We start from the raw sequence: 19,199 nt of genomic DNA, 5'->3' as shown, positions 1-19,199 counted from the left end.
AAGCATTGGGTAGGGAGGAGTGAGAAATAGTTTCTTAACCGCAGGGCCAATGACAGCATGCTAATTCATAATTGTTTTGCCAGTTTTACTGAGAGGGGCTAATTGATCTAGGGATAAAACAAATCCAATTTAGGGAAGATAAGTGGGCTTAGAAAGAGGCATGCCAGCAGTTGCCTCCTCATACTTGATCCATAAATAGGAAATAATGCTCACTATCGCAATGGGGACAAAAAAAGTCACACGCATGTTGAACCCTGAAAATGCTAGGAATTACTACGATCATCCTGCTTCTATTGAAAGCAAAACAGATATATCAGTATGATAATTCTTCACAATACTCCCATCTCTGTCCAGCTCCCAGATCCTCTGGCTGTTTTGAGCAGCCACAAAGACAAGGCACAGAAATCTCAAGATATTTTATACTTTATTTTTTAGAATTAAAGTTCCTTTAAAAAAAAAAAGCTATCAAAAATGCAACAGACATGCACAAATACCCAAAAATGTTACACATCATCCTGCTGATGCTGGGCAGATTCCAGAAAGATCAAATGTAAAAACAACTCTTACGAACAAAGAAGGCAAAGCAGAAATGTCAGAGATATCTGCTCCTCATGCAGTTGCATCTTTAAAATCTCTTGTATCATCCCACCGCTATTTTTAGCAATGCTTGGTATTAATGTGATAGCACATTCCGGTTCCTGCTTCCCCCCCCCCTTTTTTATTTTTGAGAAGGAATTTCACGGACAGAAAAAAGCAGAGGAGCAGCAGAGACCAAAATAGATGTGTTCAGGTAATTAAGGCAAAACGTGACATGTATGTTCATGACACCTTAGCCAAACCAGAAACAAAAGAGGCAGATCCACAAAAAAACCCGAACACTATGAAAAACCAGCATGTCCCATTTCTGCTTGGCAATCTAGCTGGTAAGGGTGGCTTTCAGTGACTCTAAGCACACATATTGAGGAATGCTGGGTGAGCAAGGGCAGGCAGGCATCCATGGTCATATACAAACCTGGAGCAGTTTGAAAGGAGACTGTCATATTAGCATTAACATTAACTGTATATCATCATGGGGCAGAAGTTATGAGCTGTTTAATCTTTTCTTATCTATTCCCTCCACATTGGTGATCATACAGATTTTAAAATTGTTATATAGGAGCTCAGTTTCTGTATCCTTTCCCTAAAATTTTCAGTGTTGTGCACGGAGAATCTGGGGATGCTGACTGCTCCCAATCTTGTCCATTCCAGTTTTTGAGGTGACTGGTGGCAGCCCCACAGCTGGGTTTCACTGGCCTTATCGACCTGCTAAAGGAGTGGCTTTCTACTTCATCAGTCCTCGTCTTCCTCAATTCGCAGGCACTTCCTCTTACTGGAGGGATGTGGTCCGTCCTCATCACTGGAATCTGTAGTGCCAAAGCCAGATGTAGAGTATGTGAGTGTAGGGGATAGATAAAAGCGGTGCTAGGAATTCTTGCTGTCACTTATTCATATGTTCTAATATCACAAAGCTTATTGAAGCTAAGATACTGGCACAGCTCCTCTATGGAGCATTATTAAATCCAGGAGTCAACTATGAGAAACTGGAGAGCGTTCATGTTGGCTTAAGAAAGCTATTTCAGGTAGCAAAATGTGTGCCTAACGTTGCTCTATGTTTGGAGGCAGGTTTTATAAAAACTGAAACAAGAGTCTGGTTGTGGGAACCCAGGTATTGGCAAAAAGCCCACTTTCACCCTCAAGGTCTGGTACGTCTTATCCTGACAGATAATTATAAGTCTTCTTGGAAACATCAAGTACATGACAAATAACACAAATCGGGGTTCTCAGATAAGATGCTAATGTACCTGGGACAAGAGCTGGGAATAGTAGTTCTTAAAAGAATTCTTGATATAGAATCATAAACAGAATATATCAATATGTCACTCAGAGCTCAATTGGGGCAGACCAAATGTCCATTTAAACCAGCATTATATCTGACCCAACTTAACAAATAGCAAACTTTACATCTGTAGCTTGTAGAACCTGTGTACTGTTGACAGCAAAATAGGCTTTGCATGACTACAGGTCTTTGTCATGCTTTTTGATCATGTCACATTATAGTTTGTATTACATATCAGCTTTGTTTTCTAAACAAAATCTGGGTCAGTGACTTGTAATAATTTGACTTGACTTGACATATCATAAAAACTAGAAACAGATGTTTAAAGCCCCAGAGTTTTAAAAGCCCTAACATACTTTGGCTGTGGCTTTCCTCCTGATCACCCAAGTGGCTTCTTTTGGGGCCCAAAGGATGCTGGATATGCTCCTCTCTGCAAGTAAGAAGAAAAAAGAGCTTGTCAGAGTAAAACCAACAGAGGGGGATCAAGAATACAGATCGCTTGCTACAGTCACCAAGCCATTTCTCTTACACTTGTTCTCTTCTTCCACCCTCAGAACACTCTGTAGGAAAATTCACTTCTAACAAGTCTCTGCTACCAAATTTCCATTTCCCAAGTGCAGGCCAGTGTTGAAACTAAAGCTCAGTCTAAAAGAAGAGATTTGCACCAAACTGATAACTGATTATGTGCCATCAAGTTGTTTTCAACTTGTAGTGACCACACAGATAGATTTTCTCCATGATGATCTATCCCTAACCTCTTCTTTTAAGTCTCCTAATGATGTACTCATCACCACGGTAACGGATAATAAATGTTTTAAAAAATCCAGAGCAGCACATTTGTAGGTTTTCAAGGCCATTGGCTGATCATTATATGGCACAGCTATATATAGCTGAGCCAGTATTGGGCAACAGGTATAAAATCTCACAGCCAAGGAGGAATCCCTGTCCTGTGACTGCTCAGAATGTAGTCACTTTCCAACTGATGGCTGGAATTGTGGGACGGGCTGAGGATCCTGTCTCTACAAAGTGGATAAGTAATTCTGAGTTTGAAGGGCAGCCCTGCCCAGTTCCAAGATCCACTAGAAATGGCGGGGGGGGGGGGGGGGGAAACATACCTTTGGCAGAAAAGAAATACTAATACGCCAAAAAGCAAAGACAAGCTCAAGGAAGTGCAGTTATGAGTTGTTTCTTCCTGCTTGCCCAGCAACTCTTCATTACTTTGAAACGTGTAAGATTGTTCTAACCCCTCCAGTCTCTTTCCTCCTCCTGTAAGGTGTTTTCCCCAGTTCTGAGGTTCTCTTTCCATTCCCCTGTTCTTTACCCAATACTCACTTTTTTGCTTTCAGCCATCTTGGTTCCACTGCATCAAGATGATCTTCTGAAACCAACAAGAGAAAACATATCAACTGGGAAAAGCCAAGACACCTCAGGAAAAGGCTGGAGCGATTTAGTAGTGAGGAAATTGTGGGCAGAGTAATTCATTTCTGACACTCTCTATTTGGAAACATCAAGCAGTGGCACTGGAACATCCTGTTATAGCAAACCACCAACCACGTATGGGATTCTTTCTTGTGTGGAGAATATCTTACTGCAAGAATGGACATAGCAGGAATATCACAGTCTGGAAATATGGTGACACCACTAGGCTGCTTGCACCTCAAAGTACTTTGTACTAGGGGGGTGAACACATAGAACTGCTTGTCAGTTTGGGATTCATTCTTCTTAAGCTGCGTTGTTTTGATAAGCAGGACATGGCACAATCCAGGATTTTCCACTGATGAGTCAACATCATCGATCGCTTACGTATTCCCATCAGCCACATGCTTGCCAGCCTTCTGTGTTGTAGAATGAAAATGTAATAAGCCACCATACAAATCTGGAGATCTGTTTGACAGATTAGCTAGGTTAGGCCTGTAATATGCCATATCCCAGTAACAGAGGCTGGGGATAAGAAATCTAGTTTGTACTATGAGCCTGGGGGTGGGGGTTGGCAAAAGCTGCTCCTCCCTTGGACAGGAAAATGAGGCAGTATTAGAAGGCAGCAACCTATTTCCCCCAGTCATGTGTGTTTTGAGAAACGAAAGTCAGCAGAATATCACTCCATACAAAAAGTTTTGTGTAATTTTGAGAGAGCACGGGAATATCAAGAGGACCTGAAAGGTAAACTGGGCAAGAGATCAGCAGTAGTGAGAAAATATTTTGGGCTTGATTTTGCAATCAGCAGAGCTGACCTTCAGTGTCAATGGGTACCTCTTCTTGTCTACTGCTTATTGAAATATTTAGATACCTGAATACAAAAACAAGTAATTCAAACCAAGTATGCATAATTGCAAAGGCAGGGAGAGAGAAAATGGCAGTGCATAAAGACCCACCATTTTACAACTGCTCCTTTATATTACTATACACCAAGGATGGGCAACTTTATCTGTTGGCTGAGAGCCGCTGAGGGTGGCTAGGATATGGTGGCGACATCAGCCGATGAGACCAAGCCCGCATTCCTGCTTCTTTTGGCTTTTCGTGAGAATGGGTGAGTTGCTTAAACTCAAAAGGGAGGTCCCTATCAGAAGCTTATTGCACATATGTGGGGTGGGGGTTTAAATAATTAACAACAGAAAATGTATGTCTCAGAATTGCAACTTGTGTGAAGTTCAGCAGTGTGAACTTGGGGATGGGGGATGTTGGATGGAGGCCAGCTGCAGCACATAGTTTGCCCACCTGGCTGTCATGTTCACTGTTTCAATGTGCACTGTACATCGTAACGTTTCACATGCCATGGCGCTGACACGCGTTTCTGTTTGGGAGGAAGCTGCTGTGAAACCTTGTACCAAGCTCTGTATCTGTATTCATTACAATGGAATGTGTTTGGGTTATGTGCTCTGTTCATGGACTTTTCCCGCAGACCATCAGAAGCCATTAGGAGCACCTGGGATTGTGAACATGGGAAGATTCTACGGGGGGAGGAATCTCATTTGCACTGAGGGTTTTTAGTTTGCGTTTGGTGCGCTTTTATCATTCTCAGCTTTCTTTGTGATCCTGCATACTATTCTTTAATAAATCAGATATCTTTGAATTCCTGCTCATGAGTCTGATAGTGTTTTAGAATAGGCATTCATTGCACTGGCTTAGTGATGTGTTAGTGAATTACCCCCACCCCTTTTAGATTTCCCTTCTCTTTACATATAACTTACCAGCTTGCTGGTCTTGAGTCTCTCTCTCCATTTCTTGGGGGGCAATGCAAGCAGCCATGTGGCGTAGTTGTTCTGGGCTGAGTTTAGCTGGGATGCGCCAGAAGGACTCCTACAGGAAGCACAAAGGCAAAGAGTGATCTAGTTACTGACCACATGAGATTACAATTCACATCCGCTGCTGGTTTTATTCCCTTGCAAGCCTCTTACTGCAGCACTATTAAGTCAGCCTTTAACTGCAATCTTTTTTAATCTGTTCACTTGTGTCCAATTCTCGGAGACTGCCTGGACAAGCCCCAGCAGTTTTCTTGGCAAGGGTTTTCAGAAGTGGTTTGCCCTTGCCTGCTCCCTAGGGCTGAGAGAGAGTGACTGGCCCGAGGTCACCCAGCTGGCTTCGTGCCTAAGGCGGGACTAGAACTCACAGTCTCCCGGTTTCTAGCCTGATGCCTTATCCACTACACCAAATTGGCTCTCCTTAATTGCAAATGGTAACAGTTAAAGTCACATCAGCCTAAAGGAAAGAAAACCATGACTAGAAAATGTTATTGGAAATCCAAATGAGAAAGAACAGATACTAGGATAAAAAGCTAACTGTTCACAGAATACATATACATGTACAGTAATAAAGGTATTCACAAAATGACTCTATCTTGAACTGAGGTCAGTACACAGCAGAGACCCTGTAAGTATTTGGAAATGTTGTTCTTTGGAACTGAGGAGGGTTGGTAAATTTTCCTCTTGCTTATTCCAGCATTCAGTTCTATATGAATCTCAACACATGCAGAACAGTTTCTCTCAACATCTCCAGGAATACAGTCAAACCAAATATTTGCAAATGGGATTGTATCAAAACATTCTGTGAGTTCATGCTTTTTATGTCCACTGACACTTGTGTTCTGAGGATTTCCTAGGTCTCTTTAACCTAGAAGGTCCCCCGCCCCCCCCCCCCCAGCCAAAAAGGCAAAGGAAAACAGTCTCCCCACTGAGCTCAGCAGCTTATCTAATTAATAAAGGTAACAGTAGAACACTGATGGTCAATAAATGGAAGATCTATCAAGCAGATGAAGTCTTTCAAATATTTAGGCATTTACTTCAGTTCTCTACCTGCTGGGGCAATCAAGCAAGGGAACTAACTATACAGGCTCGAAGAGCATTTCTAGCAAGTACAAAATTTGCAAACTGGCATGGGAATAATTTTGTCCTAGTTGGTATTATTCAAATCAAATTTCAAATTTGGGGTATGCTGCTCTATGGTACCCATATGTGTGTCTATAAAAAGATTTCCATCTTTGACTTCATACAAGCTAAGTTTCTAAAAACAATACCATGCATCCCTCTCTCAACCTCTAAAGCTGTATCAAAATTAGAAATGGGTTGTCTCTCACAGCCCGTGCAAGACTATGCCATTTCAGATCACGGCCAAGGGAAATCCTCTGAGGGAACCTCCTTGGTTCATCTTACCTTGAACAACAGATTTGTATCCACCCTACAAAGGCAAATGGATCAAGACCTGATATACTGTTATCTGTCAATACCAGTTTTACTTACTTTAGGCCTCAATAAAGTCTTAGCAGAACTCAAACAGAGGGTCTGGGACTCAGATATTCAGTCAATCAGGGCCAAAATCTCCCACCTCTATTATGGAAGAATCGCCCCGTCCTTCCTATTTTTTAACGTTCCCTATAGGCAGCTTTTTTCTCTGGCCCAAACTGATGCATTACCCATCATGGTGACAACTGGAAGATACTTCAACCTCCCATATGAAAATCGTATTTGTATATTTTCAAATATGGAGATTGAATCTACTGTATATGCTATGTCCTATTAAAATGTACACTTTATACACAATGGCAATTAAAAGGTATAACACCAATTATACAAAGTTTAATTTCCCTCATGATGATGAGATCATTGCTTTCCTTTTAAGTGATCCATTTTTAAATGTATCAAGGGTAGTAGCAAATTTTTTATCTGTAGTTTTAGCTCAGGAATCAGCTGGTGTCTTCCTCACAACATTGATTGTCTTTGGTTTTCATGTAATTTATATATATGATTTTTTTTAACTGCTGTATATGTTTTCAAATTTGTTGGTTTGGTCCTGGACTGTAAATTAATTAAATTAATTAATTAATAACAACAGCAACAACAACAACCTAGAAGGTACATGATTACCTTATTCAAAAAAAAAAAAGAAAACGAATCAGCAAAACTTGTTTTGTTTTGCTACAAAACAAAGGGCATGGGGAAGGAAGGGCTAGGAAACTCAATACGTGCTTTTCAATAACATTTCTGGTATAGTATTTAGACAAAAGAAACAGTTGGAGATGGGGAAAAAATAGTTTGCCCATTTAGAACAAATAATAATACAAATAACATGACTCCTTTAAACCACAGAACACATTTCCTATAGTCTCCCTGTTTAATTTGGGCACACACAACCTTCCTTGGGCTGAGGGAGCTATTTCAAAAGTGAAAGGGGCCAAGACAAAAACTTGTTTGGTTTGATTTAAATTAAATTAAGTTCATTAAGTACGGTTCACATGATTATTTCTTGGGCATTTCATTTTTCCCCATCGATCAGAAGAAATACTACAATTTGGTGGCAACTTTTGGAAGGGCCTCAGAGCTGCACTCAAGGCACAAAGAGGTCCCCTGTAGTCCTCGGGTTGTCTTCCCCCACATCAAAAACCTTACCTGTTCGTTGGCTGGAGATCGCACCCCCAGCTTCCACAGCAGGTTCTGGAAATCTTTGTGTTCCATGGCATCCTCAGTTTCTTCAGTCAATGGCACCAAAGGAACAGCCTGGGCACACCCTGGGGAAACAAAAATCTATCCAGCTACATCTAGAACAAGCAGAAGAATGTCCTTCTCCATGCAGGCCTTGGAAGTAGGTGGCTCTTCCCTGTGAAGGAAACTAGAGCACAGCCCTGGACATTACTTTATGAAGATTGGCATAATTAGTAGTATAAAGTAACAACTTTTCATGCTCAAGAATTTCACCTCCCAAATGGACTACTGTAACACACGCTACACGTGGCTGCCCTTAAAGAGTATCCAGAAGCTTCAGCTGGTCAGGCAATTATGGGTGTCCCTAGATGGACACATGTGACACCTCTGCTGCGTGAGCTGCACTGGGTGCCAGTTTGCTTCTGGGTCCAATTCAAGGTGCTGGTTTTGACCTTTAAAGCCCTACATGGCTCGGGGCCAGGTTATCTGAAGGACCGCCGTTTCCCTATTACATCTACCTGTCCCATCAGGTCCATCAGGACAGACACGTGGCGGGTCCTGTCTGCAAAAGAGTTCCATCTGACAGGAGCCTTTTCTGCTGTGGAACCTGCCCTCTGGAACATCTTCCCTCCTGAAGGGAGGTTAGCCTCAACCTGATGGCCTTCTGGAAAGCGTTCCTAACGTGGTTTTTTCAGCAAGCCGGAGGATCCCCTGGTAATAGGGAGCCTGCATGCTCGTTGTATTGTATGTAACATCTTCCCTCTGATAGACTTGTTTTAACTATTCTTATTGTTTTAACGGGTTTTTAAAATGTTTTAATTCCTGGTTTTATTGTACCGCAGTTTGCTAGTATTTACCATCCTGTCCTCGGTCAGCAGCTGTTCTGTTCAAGCAATTCTGAAGCCACAGCAAGGGGCCAGCAAAACCTGCTGGACAAAAACGCATGACAAAAATGAGCAGGCCTGGGGAGCAAGCAACAGCAAAAAGATAATATAGGCACAATGATGTAATCATGCAGATGCCCCAATTACATACTGACATCATGTGCAGCTCCCAGAATTCTACTGGTATCATGTTGAACACCTCTGCATGATTATATCATCACACAAATATGGAAAAACACCCCCGCTCCACCCTGGCCTTCTTCAGATATCCATCAGCAGTCCTCCTAGATCAAAGGTCCACATTATTGTATTCCTGAAAGCCAACTCTACACAAAGAGAAGGATAAGGTCATGGAATGGGCAGCACCATTTCAGAACACAGCTTGTTGGGGAGCCCGAGGAAAAGACACCACACTTTAATGGTTGAACCTACATTAAAGTCCTTGTAAACAGGAATACCAGCAAAACTAGAAAAAATATTGGTGTAGGTTTTCATGGCCTGAAGCCCAACACTGCCCAACAGAAAAAAAATTGATTTGGAAAATCTCTCCCAGGAGTTGGGGCTTCTTATTTGCAAGATAATTTTATGAGTAAACAATGGGGAAGGGAAAAGTGAGAAGCAAATTATGAAAGGGAAAGAAAATCCCATTTGAGTCAAAGTGATAAGATCTATTCTAATACACACGCTTAAGTATGGATAACACAAGGGGATTATGGGAGAAATGCATGGAAAAAGTTCACCCTGGAACTTCAATTAGTGATCTCCAAAAACTTCCACCCCCCATACGGATTGGATTACTTATCTCTCTGGGTAATCCCCTTACACGGCCACAGGGGACGCACGGCTATGTAGCTTGGCAGCCATACCTAGGAAATCTGGCTAGCCCACACCCCACAGCACTCCAGGTGCTTGTGAAGGAGATATCTAGGGAATTCTTTAAGAGATCATTTGAAGGGGGAGGAATTCTCTGAAGTTAGAAAGCTGAGAAATCTGTGTCCCAAAGCACTAGTTTTGCGTCACTAGAGAACACCGCTGAGCATCGTCGCAGTATACCACAGTTCCTCCTCCTGCAACCAGGAAGACCCAATTTCTCACCTTCTTGCCTCAGACTTTGTGCAAGTTTTCTCTCTGGAGCAGCTCCCCGCGTCTGGTTAGTCTGCCCGCCCCAGGACTTTTTATCCTCGTCATTTCCACAGTCCTCCTTGGCCAGTTCTTCCCCTTCTTCACTATCCCAATCACCCTTTTCCTCCTCATCTTCATCATCTACCTCATCCCGATCAGGCACTGGGGGGAAGGGGATCTTATCCTGAAAGGAAGAAACCAAGAGTCAATTTCCAACAGTACAGAACAGCAAGAGACACTAAATCAGGGTGCTCTTCCTTCAGTAATCCACACTACAGAGAAAATGAAACCCCCCCCCCCCCAGATGTAATAAGGCCAGTCTTATCACCCCCAACACCTTTGGCTGATTCAAATTAGATCACAGCTCTGCCTCTAGGAGGGTATTTTACATTAAAAGAAAGGCAGTACCTGGATGTCGCCTGTGAGCTACCCTCGTTTTAGCTGCTGTTGTGAAAGGCTCGGTTAGAAAAGACTGACAAGGGAAGCAAATGTCAACTTGACTAGAACTAGAACAAGGATTCTGTGCTGCTGGGAGGAAGCATGGACGTTTGAAGAGGTCGAGCTGAAGGGCAAGAAGGAAGCTAAGAGGACCACACCTGAGAAGCTGCATCTGTGAGAACTAAATCTATACCCCTTCCCTCTCACCGTTAAACAAATCGAACTAGCCCAGGATTGATCACGCTGTAGAGGCGCACGCATGCGGGCTCACGTCGCTGTGAGGTGTGCGGGCAGACAGGGCAGAGGACAGGGGGTAGCGTACCGCTCCAAGGGGACCAGATTTGCGCTTGCGCTTCTTGTAGAGCTCCTTACGATCAGACGCCAGCCCCATGCTGAGCATCTTCTCAATAATGCGAGCTTTGGATCGTTTCGCTGTGATGTGCTTCATTACATTGGACAGGATATCTACACAGGGAAGGAAGAGGCAACGGCAGCATGAGCAAACAGAAGGACTATGCCAGCATATTTGGTTCCTCCCCACCAGCTCCAGGGATTTCACTTTATCTAGTGACCCACGGCACATAAATGTCTTGTAAATCCCTATTTTGATGCCACCTCTACTAATGTTTCCACAGACTGAGTATAAAGTACTACAGGTAGGCCTTGTTTAGTGACTGCCTCATTTAGTGACCATTTGCAGTAATGCCTGAGATGAAAAAAATAACTTTATGACCAATCCTCACATTTATGACCTTTGCAGGTCTGTAAAGCAAAGCTGAAGGAAGACCATAAGCACAGCTGCGGTTTCGCTTAGTGACCACTTTGCTTAACCACCGAGTTGCTGGTCCCAATTGTGGCTGCTAAATGAGGACTACCTGCAATGATTTGAGACAAGCCAATTCAAAACTTGGTGATGGGGAGACAGAGAAAAAGCAGAGATGGACCAACAGGGATGAGTAACTCTTAGCTTTAGGAGGCACACTGGAAAATAATCCCTCCACAGTAACAAACTCACCACCAAAAAAAGTTTGAGAGGGTAGCTTTAAAAACGTTTCTGGTCCCAGCTCCTTCATCCCCACCCACCCAGCCTATCTCAGTCCTCCAGCTGCAAGAGGCCTCCTAACTTGGCTGCGGATGAAGTTCCTGCCAGCCAGGCATTCTCACCGTCAGTGTCCCGAAACTCCTCAAAGAGCCGACAAAGCTCTAGCTCCTGATCCTCTGTCCACAGCACAATGCCAGCCCCTTTCCTGCTGAAGGGAAAATACCAGGCTTGCGACTACGGAACAGGTTGTAACAGTCCACCTTTCCAGCAGAAAATACCCTAGAGCTGAACGCTGGTATCAAACTGTACAGTCTTGTTTTTTGTTTCCTTTTTTTGAAAGATGTCTCTAGAGCGCAGTCTTCTAATCGAGAAAGGCAGTCTTCTGGTGGCTAAGGGCCCACGTTAATCTTGGTGGACAACAGAGGCTGCAGTGGGCAGAATGTCAGTAACACCCAAATGAGCGGGGCTAGGGTTTCTAGGGATAAGGTGAAACGCGGAGGGGTATTATGGCTTGTTTTGTTTTCTAAGTGGGTCAAAACTATTGGTGGTCCTTGCTTAATGACCACTCATTCAGCAACCATTCCAAGTAACGGTGCGGAACGAGTGGTACTTACAACTGATCCTCAAAGTTCCAGCCGTCCCAGCACCCCTGCAGTCACATGATCCCAATCCGGGCCCTTGGCAGCTGGCTCGCATTTGTGACGGTTGCAGCGTCCCGCGGTCACAGGATCACCATTTGCAACCTTCCCTGCCAGCTTCCCACAAGCAAAGACAATGGGAAAGCTGGCAGAGGAGGTCGCAAATTGCCCTGATAAGTCACTTGCACCCTCCGCCCCCGGCAGCAGCCACCCTGGCCCTACCATGCTTTACCTGCCTGCGAGCCACCTGGGGCTCATTTAACAACCTGCAATCCTCACTTAACAATGGCAACGGGGAGTACCAAGATTGCCATTGCTAAGTGATGCAGTCACATGACATTGCACTTTACGACCGCATTGCTTAGCAATGGAAATTCCAGTCCCAATTACCGTTGTTAACCGAGGACTACCTGTAGCCTACAACTTACACATCCTTGTTTTATTTATTTCTTAAATAAATTTTATAGCCACCCATCTCAAGTACGTGACTCTGGGTGGCTCACAACATAAAAATAAATAAAAATATATACAGATACAAAATAAAATGAGAAATAAAACACAGAGTAGTCAGAGAATCATAAAAAGCCCTCAGCATAACCAGGAAACGGGCTCCATCAGGCCCCAGGCTTGAGCACATCTCCCACCACGACAGGAAATTGCACCTCTTTATTGTCTTTGAAGCCTGCAAGTAACCCACAAGCCTTAGGATGCTTATCCCTATTCTATGTACTTACTCAGGAGTCAAGCCCTGAATGAAACTTGGTTTGGAGTATGCTTTAAGTCTGCAGCTCCAATGCCAAGTGCTTTAGCTAAACACAGAAACAAAATCAATACAGTTCCTAAGGGCTGTTCCTGAGAGGTATTTCCCAAGAACGTTCAGATTCTGTTATCCAAGCAAACTGTCTTTATGTACCAGGATCAGACGATCTTGAAAAGAAATTTGCAAGGTAGTTTCAAGAACATTTCAGGTTCAGAGTTCCACTTGCACCTAAATACTTGCTGTACTGCAGAGATCAGCAACATTCAGGCAGCCAGCCAGGACTCCTTCTGCACCCCCAAATTAGCCCTGGAGTACATGGGGGCCAGAATGTGGGGGTTGCTTTTTCAGGATGTAATTTTTTCCTCCTTTTACAAGATGTTAAGAGGTGAAGAAGCAGACACCCATTTCATCCTCTAACCGCCTTTCCCACCATACCTCTTCTGGTACTGCAGCTCCTAGCCACAGAAAAGGTATCCACTTACTAAAAGGTGTTGGCAACTGTGATGGAAGTAGCATAAGCAACACATTTTTGCTTAAACAAGAAAGAGACTAAGGGTAGAAGGATTCAGGGAAACATGACTGGAGTTATCAGAAAGAAAGAGCTATGGGCAGAGAGTGCAGTAGCTCATCTCAAGGAATCTGAGCCTTTTCTGGTAACATCTGTATGCATCAAAATCAATTCATTCCAATCATCATTTGCTTTTTTAAAAAATCTGTTTATGAAGATCCTGAATTTATGAGAAATCTTATGACCTACCGCTCCTGTGGGAAGTCTTGCATACTGCTCACCAACCCCAAGCGCACCAGTTTCCTGGCCACCTGCTTTCGCGTCCGGTGATGAGTGCTGAGCTCTGACAGAATGTTGTCAAGCACATCTTGACCTGGCGTTGGAAAACAAGGTTGAGAGGAACAGAAGTCCTGATGCATCAGCTTTGGGTAAAGATGGTGGAGAGAAGCAAAAGGTCTCCACTTAAGAGCTGGGCTGGGCATTATACACACACGTGCCTACCTATGGCTCTGATAGCCATTTGTGGCACTTAAAAGGGTCATTTTCCCTGCCTAAGTGGCATTCCTTCACTGCAGTCGTTCTTCTTGACTAGTAGCCTTTAATTTTTCTGCAATATAGCACCAGTTTCAAAACTCCAGCTCCCATTTCTAAATACGCACATACACCATTTCCCTTATTTTCTTTAGGGGAACAAAATGTGAAAGAGGCAGGAAGCCTTTGCTCATAAGAGCTGCATAAACAGAGCATACTCTGACAGTGCAGTTGTCATGCCACGATAAAAGTACCATGCTAATACTGCCTTCTATGCAACTATGAAAAAAAAAGAGGGGGGTCTTTATTTATTTATTTAGATAATTTATACAGCCTCCCATCTCATACAAGTGACTCTGGGTGGCTAACAAGATTCAAAACAAACCCACCGGGCACCCAAGGCTCAACTATTAACCACCCATAGTAGCAGAGCTCATCTCCACCCAGCGCTGCCAGGCTCTAGATCAGGTTGGAACCTGAGAACCTATCAGCTGAAGAGCGGCAGCCCAGGACATCAGCTGAACGATTTCATCGCACAGCTGATGAAAGAACCTGGAAATCTCTTCCCTCAGAAACTTCTCTTCTTTCATTTCAAAACCAGGGCTCAAAGAAAGAGGAGCCAGGAACCCACTGGAGATAGTTGTGCAGTGAGCCACCAAACAGAGCCCATTCTTCCTCAGGTGGCCCCAAACTTTTCTTACGAAAGCTTCAGCTCACCCGCTAGAGCTCAGTTATATTCCCATCGGCCACAGAACGGAATGCTTTATTGTGAGTTTTGATCTTGCACGGCTTATCATCCTGCTCTGCTGCAGTCCCCCACCTCTCCCCTCCCTGCAAGTTGGTATCTACCTTCCACTTCTTTATACTTGTAGTAGAGCTTCTGTAGCTCCTCCTCCTCTTCTTCAGTCCATTGGGAGGCTCTGTGAGAATGAGAACAGGGAAGGAAAGGAATATCCTAGTGAGAAAATCTCCCCACGAAATATTATCTAAAAGTTGAACATTTTGTAGAAAGAAAAACATTTGTAGAATTTCAGGATCTATGAGGAGTAGATCTGATGGTGTGAAACAAAAATAACTCAGTGATTGTTTGATATGGCTTCCTACACACTGATCTGAAGTTAACCTGCCCTCTGCCACATAGGGATTTATCAGCGATCACTGGCACCCTGATTTGCACCCAGAAGCCTATCAGGAGCCAGTACAACTTGCAGAATAGTGGTGTTACGTGGGCACATTGAGGTGCACCCATTATTAAGTTAAGTCAAAGCCTGTTCTTCTCCATCCAGACCACCACAACTTCCAGATACTGAGAAAGAACCAAGACACATCTCTTGGTCAGGCAGGGAAAATGATGTATAGCTGAGTATAATCAGCATACTGATGATACTTAATCACTTGCCAATGGATGACATCACCAAGCGGCTTCATATTTATATGTGGATGTCCATATATATGAGAACCAATTTGGCGTAGTGGTTAAGGCACTGGGCTAGAACCTGGGAGACCGGGAGTTCTAGTCCCGCCTTAGGCACAAAGCCAGCTGGGTGACCTTGGGCCAGTCCCTCTCTCTCAGCCCTATGAAGCAGGCAAGGGCAAACCACTTCTGAAATCTTGCCAAGAAAACCGGAGAGACTAGTCTAGGCAGTCGCCGGGAGTCAAGAGTGACTCAAAGGGACACACATTCACACAAATGTCCTTATATCCCGGAAGCCTGCTTACTCAGAAAAATTAGGGTGGCTGTCCTTTTTCCTCACCTCAATTTTAGCAGCCTGGGTATGAGATAGCAACTCCTGGTTTTCCTTTCTATTTTGCTTGGACAAATCAATGGCTGGAACAAGAGCAAGTTTTGACAGGACTTTGGATAGCCCCCTAAAACACACAGCCTCCCTTAAATCGTGGTTCCCATAGTCTGAGAACATCTGCTTAAATGGCTGGAGGTACTTCCCTCTGCTATTCAATTGTTAACCTGGAGACAACACAATGGGGGAAGTAGTCCAGCATCCAGTGCAACCTATTTCTCAAAATGCACCCCACCCCTGGAAATTAGATGTTAACCCAAATTCCAGTGCTCACCTTTCATTCTCCTGCAACACTGTGTAGCCTTCAGTCATTTCTCGTACCACAGCTGTGCTTTTCCAGAACAACAGTTCCATGTAGGCCTTTTTGTTGGTCGATGCCAATGCAAAAAACTTGCCCACAATGTATTTGGCAAAGGTCACCAGCTCCTAAAATTTACAGGCATTTTGTTTGTGGTAAGTCCAAAAGCTCTACAGTACAGGTAGTCCTCGCTTAACGTCCACTCGTTCAGTGACTGTTCAAAGTTACGATGAAGCTGAATGAGGGGGGACTTACGACAGGTCCTTGTAGTTGTTGTCATCACAGAGTCCCTGCAGCCACGTGACTGTGGTTCAGGTGCTTGGCAACTGGCTTGCAGTGACTGTATCGCAGCATCCCATGGTCACATGATCACCACTTCAGACAAGCAAAGTCAATGAGGTTGCAAATGGCGATCACATGACTGCAGGACGCTGTGACCGTGCGGGATTCGCCTAACAACGGCAACTGGGACTGCTTGAATTGCTGTCGTAAGTCAGCGTGGTCACGTGACATCGTGCCTTATGGCCGTGTCACTTAGTAATGGAGTTTCCAGTCCCAATTATCATTGGTAAGCGAGGACTAACTGTATTTCTACAGTCAATATTTGGAAATATTTAATTAAAGAAGAGGAAATGTTCCCTCACCTTCCCAGTGTAGCAGACTGCTGACCCCTATTCTGCGTAACGTTTAGTTCTGCTTAAAGATATTGTACCAGATGGGAGAAAGTAGGAGGCATGTCCAAATTAAGTCAACACAGAAAGGGAGTCTTTGAATTTGGGATATACATATATGTATGTGTGTGTGAGATTTGTGGATCAATTTTTTTTTTGCAGACACCTTTTCCATAGGTCTTGCTGTCTGATTTCCACATTCAAACAAGACTTTACAAAAGAGCTGTTTCAATACTGGTTAAGAATGCTGAAATCTGACATCCCAATACATCCACAGAGCTAAGAAAGGCTATCTTATCTTGCCCTATCTTTCTCCACTGGAACAAGCTCATCAGGACTGCAGGATTCTGTGTCCTGCCACCCTGCATATATTTAAATCATAGGATGGTGTTCTGCAGCTTCACAGATGCAAGTACCCCCATTATAGCATGATTCCTGCATTTTGAGCTGCAGTTGAAGTCCTGAAATATGTTTGACAGTTTAAAAAAAAGCGCCCACTAGCCAATTTGTATTATGCAGATGGGTGCATTTGACATTGCTCAAAAGACAGTAATCAAAAAGACACCCACCAATTTTAAATACAGAAGTCAGTAAATCAACCTAAAATCCTATATGTATGTTATAGATATAATTGATTTATATGGCTGCTTATCTTGCAAATGTGACTCTGGGCAGCTAACAACACATTAAAACAATAAAAACACATATGCGAAATAAAGAAAACAACAGTGTCACCAAGGATGAATCCAACAAGATGAATAAATAGAAACCACTCAATGGGCCATCTAACTTCCCAACCCCCAGGCCCTGGAACATATCCAGGTCTTCAGTGCTTTATGCAAGGCCAGCAGGGGCCAATCTGAACTTGGGGGGTAGGGTGTTTCAGAGGGCAAGCACTGCAGCAGAAAAGACATGCAGTATGTATGAACATCTGCTCCCTCCCTCTGTTGTAGCTGATGGTCTTAATAATGCCTAGTACCATGAAAGACTTACACTTCAATCATAACCTCCAATCAAACCTAACCAACCACATCCTGTTCAATCTCAACAGGCCTCTCACCTTATAAGCTCCAGCTGCAGGGTCACTGAGGAGGCGGTTGAAAAGACAGAAGGCAGAAAGCTGAAAGAGTAAGGCCTCCATCTTGAGGTCGTAGGCAATGCGGTGCAACATCTTGACCACGCAGTGGTTAGTGTGGGGACTGTTCTGTTGGTAGTTTCTGAACAGCAGGACATAGGCCTTGACTACGTTAGCACTAGCAAACCTGCACCGCAGGATACAGACAGGAAGACATGTTCAAGGAAACAGCAGGGTAAGATTGTTTACGCGTACAGGCTGGAACTCAGAACACCAAGGGAGTAACAAATTCAGCTTCCTAAGTGTTTCAGATGTATTTATTACTGTTTCTGGTCCTTATTATAAAATAGTGTAATATCATGGGTAGGATAAGAATGCACAGGTGATATCTGTCATCTGAACTACTCCTTGCATGCAGAAGATAAATAGACTGAGAAAGAACTTACCGCTTCACATAGTCTAGGAAGCTGAACTCTTTTTCGGATACCTGCGCAGATGCCAACTCTTCCTCAGCAACTTCCTCATCCTCAGCAGCCTCCTCAGATTCATCTGGGTCAGTTGCTGCCTGCCCTGAGTATGTGCAGGGAGTTTAAAGAAAACTATCATTAATCCAGTTCAGAAACACAGAAATCCTGCCTGAGAAAAGCATGGTTGTGCATATATGTGTGAGCAATATGAGAAATGCTGGCCTGGGGATTTGTACTGGTGTGCTGCTATTGGGAAAACAGCCCAGGCTGCCCAGCCAGAAAGAGACCAGGGTATCCTAAACTGTTGAAGGAATCCATGAAGGGCAGATGTAAGAAGAAGCCTGAGTCTCAAGGAAGCTGCGTACTCACGAGGGAGGCTGGCAAAGAAGATCTGCTTCAGCAGCTCCGTTTCTTCAACCGGATCAACAGTGGATGATCCAAACACGTCCCCTTCGGGCCACACCTCCCTTATGGAACAGAACAAGGGCAAAAAACTTAGCTAGATGCAGGTGATAGAGATTTCCCTCCTCCTCAGCATCAAGCACTGCAGACTCTAGAGGCAGGGTTAAACACAGAGCCACCAATATCTAGCCACTCATTAGCAAGTATTATTGTAACAATAGTAAAAGTCCAGAAAATATCACTTATTTTGGGGTGTATAAATCACAAATAGTCATGATTGAGAAACGCAAATATGTTATAAAGAAGTGGCTTCCGATCTTCTTAACAGAAGTATATTTATATTTTACCCTCTGTCTCTAAATTTACATCATATAGACTACTGCAATGCACTCTACATGGGGCTACCCTTGAAGAGTATCCAGAAGCTTCAGCTAGCCCAGAATGCGGCCGCGCAGGCAGTTATGGGTGCCCCAAGATCGGCACATGTGACACCACTGCTATGCAAGCTGCACTGGGTGCCAGTTTGCTTCCGGGTCCAATTCAAGGTGCTGGTTATGACCTTTAAAGCCCTATATGGCATGGGGCCAGATTACCTGAGGGACCATCTCATCCCCTTAACATCAACCTGTCCTACCCAGTCATGCAGAGAGGGCATGCTGCGAACCCTGCCAGTAAGGGAATTCCACCTGGCAGGGTCCAGGAGGCAGGCCTTCTCTGCAGTGGCACCCGCCCTCTGGAACATTCTGCCCCTGGAGGTGAGGCAGGCCCCTTCGCTC

The 19,199-nt window shown here is 44.0% G+C and overlaps 1 protein-coding gene across 3 annotated transcripts in view; it reads right to left on the bottom strand.

Moving 5' to 3' along the window:
• Positions 1-453: 453 nt before the first annotated feature.
• Positions 454-19,199, bottom strand: part of TIMELESS (timeless circadian regulator) — a 57,308-nt gene continuing 38,562 nt past the window's right edge. For 2 of the 3 annotated variants that reach the window (XM_063293658.1, XM_063293657.1), the window contains exons 16-30: positions 18,391-18,488; positions 18,001-18,124; positions 17,540-17,741; positions 15,785-15,936; positions 14,561-14,631; positions 13,430-13,553; positions 11,397-11,482; positions 10,555-10,697; positions 9,768-9,978; positions 8,646-8,714; positions 7,756-7,874; positions 5,065-5,173; positions 3,209-3,254; positions 2,233-2,306; positions 454-1,403 (exon numbers count right to left, since the gene is read on the bottom strand). In XM_063293658.1, the coding sequence (XP_063149728.1) occupies positions 1,330-1,403; positions 2,233-2,306; positions 3,209-3,254; positions 5,065-5,173; positions 7,756-7,874; positions 8,646-8,714; positions 9,768-9,978; positions 10,555-10,697; positions 11,397-11,482; positions 13,430-13,553; positions 14,561-14,631; positions 15,785-15,936; positions 17,540-17,741; positions 18,001-18,124; positions 18,391-18,488 (1,702 nt within the window). In that variant the 3' untranslated portion in view covers positions 454-1,329. The remainder of the gene's footprint in view (positions 1,404-2,232; positions 2,307-3,208; positions 3,255-5,064; positions 5,174-7,755; positions 7,875-8,645; positions 8,715-9,767; positions 9,979-10,554; positions 10,698-11,396; positions 11,483-13,429; positions 13,554-14,560; positions 14,632-15,784; positions 15,937-17,539; positions 17,742-18,000; positions 18,125-18,390; positions 18,489-19,199) is intronic. The other variant, XM_063293659.1, reaches the window with a different exon arrangement.

Source organism: Candoia aspera, chromosome 2, assembly GCF_035149785.1.
Source record: "Candoia aspera isolate rCanAsp1 chromosome 2, rCanAsp1.hap2, whole genome shotgun sequence".
NCBI classification, from domain to species: Eukaryota; Metazoa; Chordata; class Lepidosauria; order Squamata; family Boidae; genus Candoia; species Candoia aspera.
The sequence above is the reverse complement of the archived record's forward strand: the minus strand, read 5'-3'. Positions and strand labels throughout refer to the sequence as shown.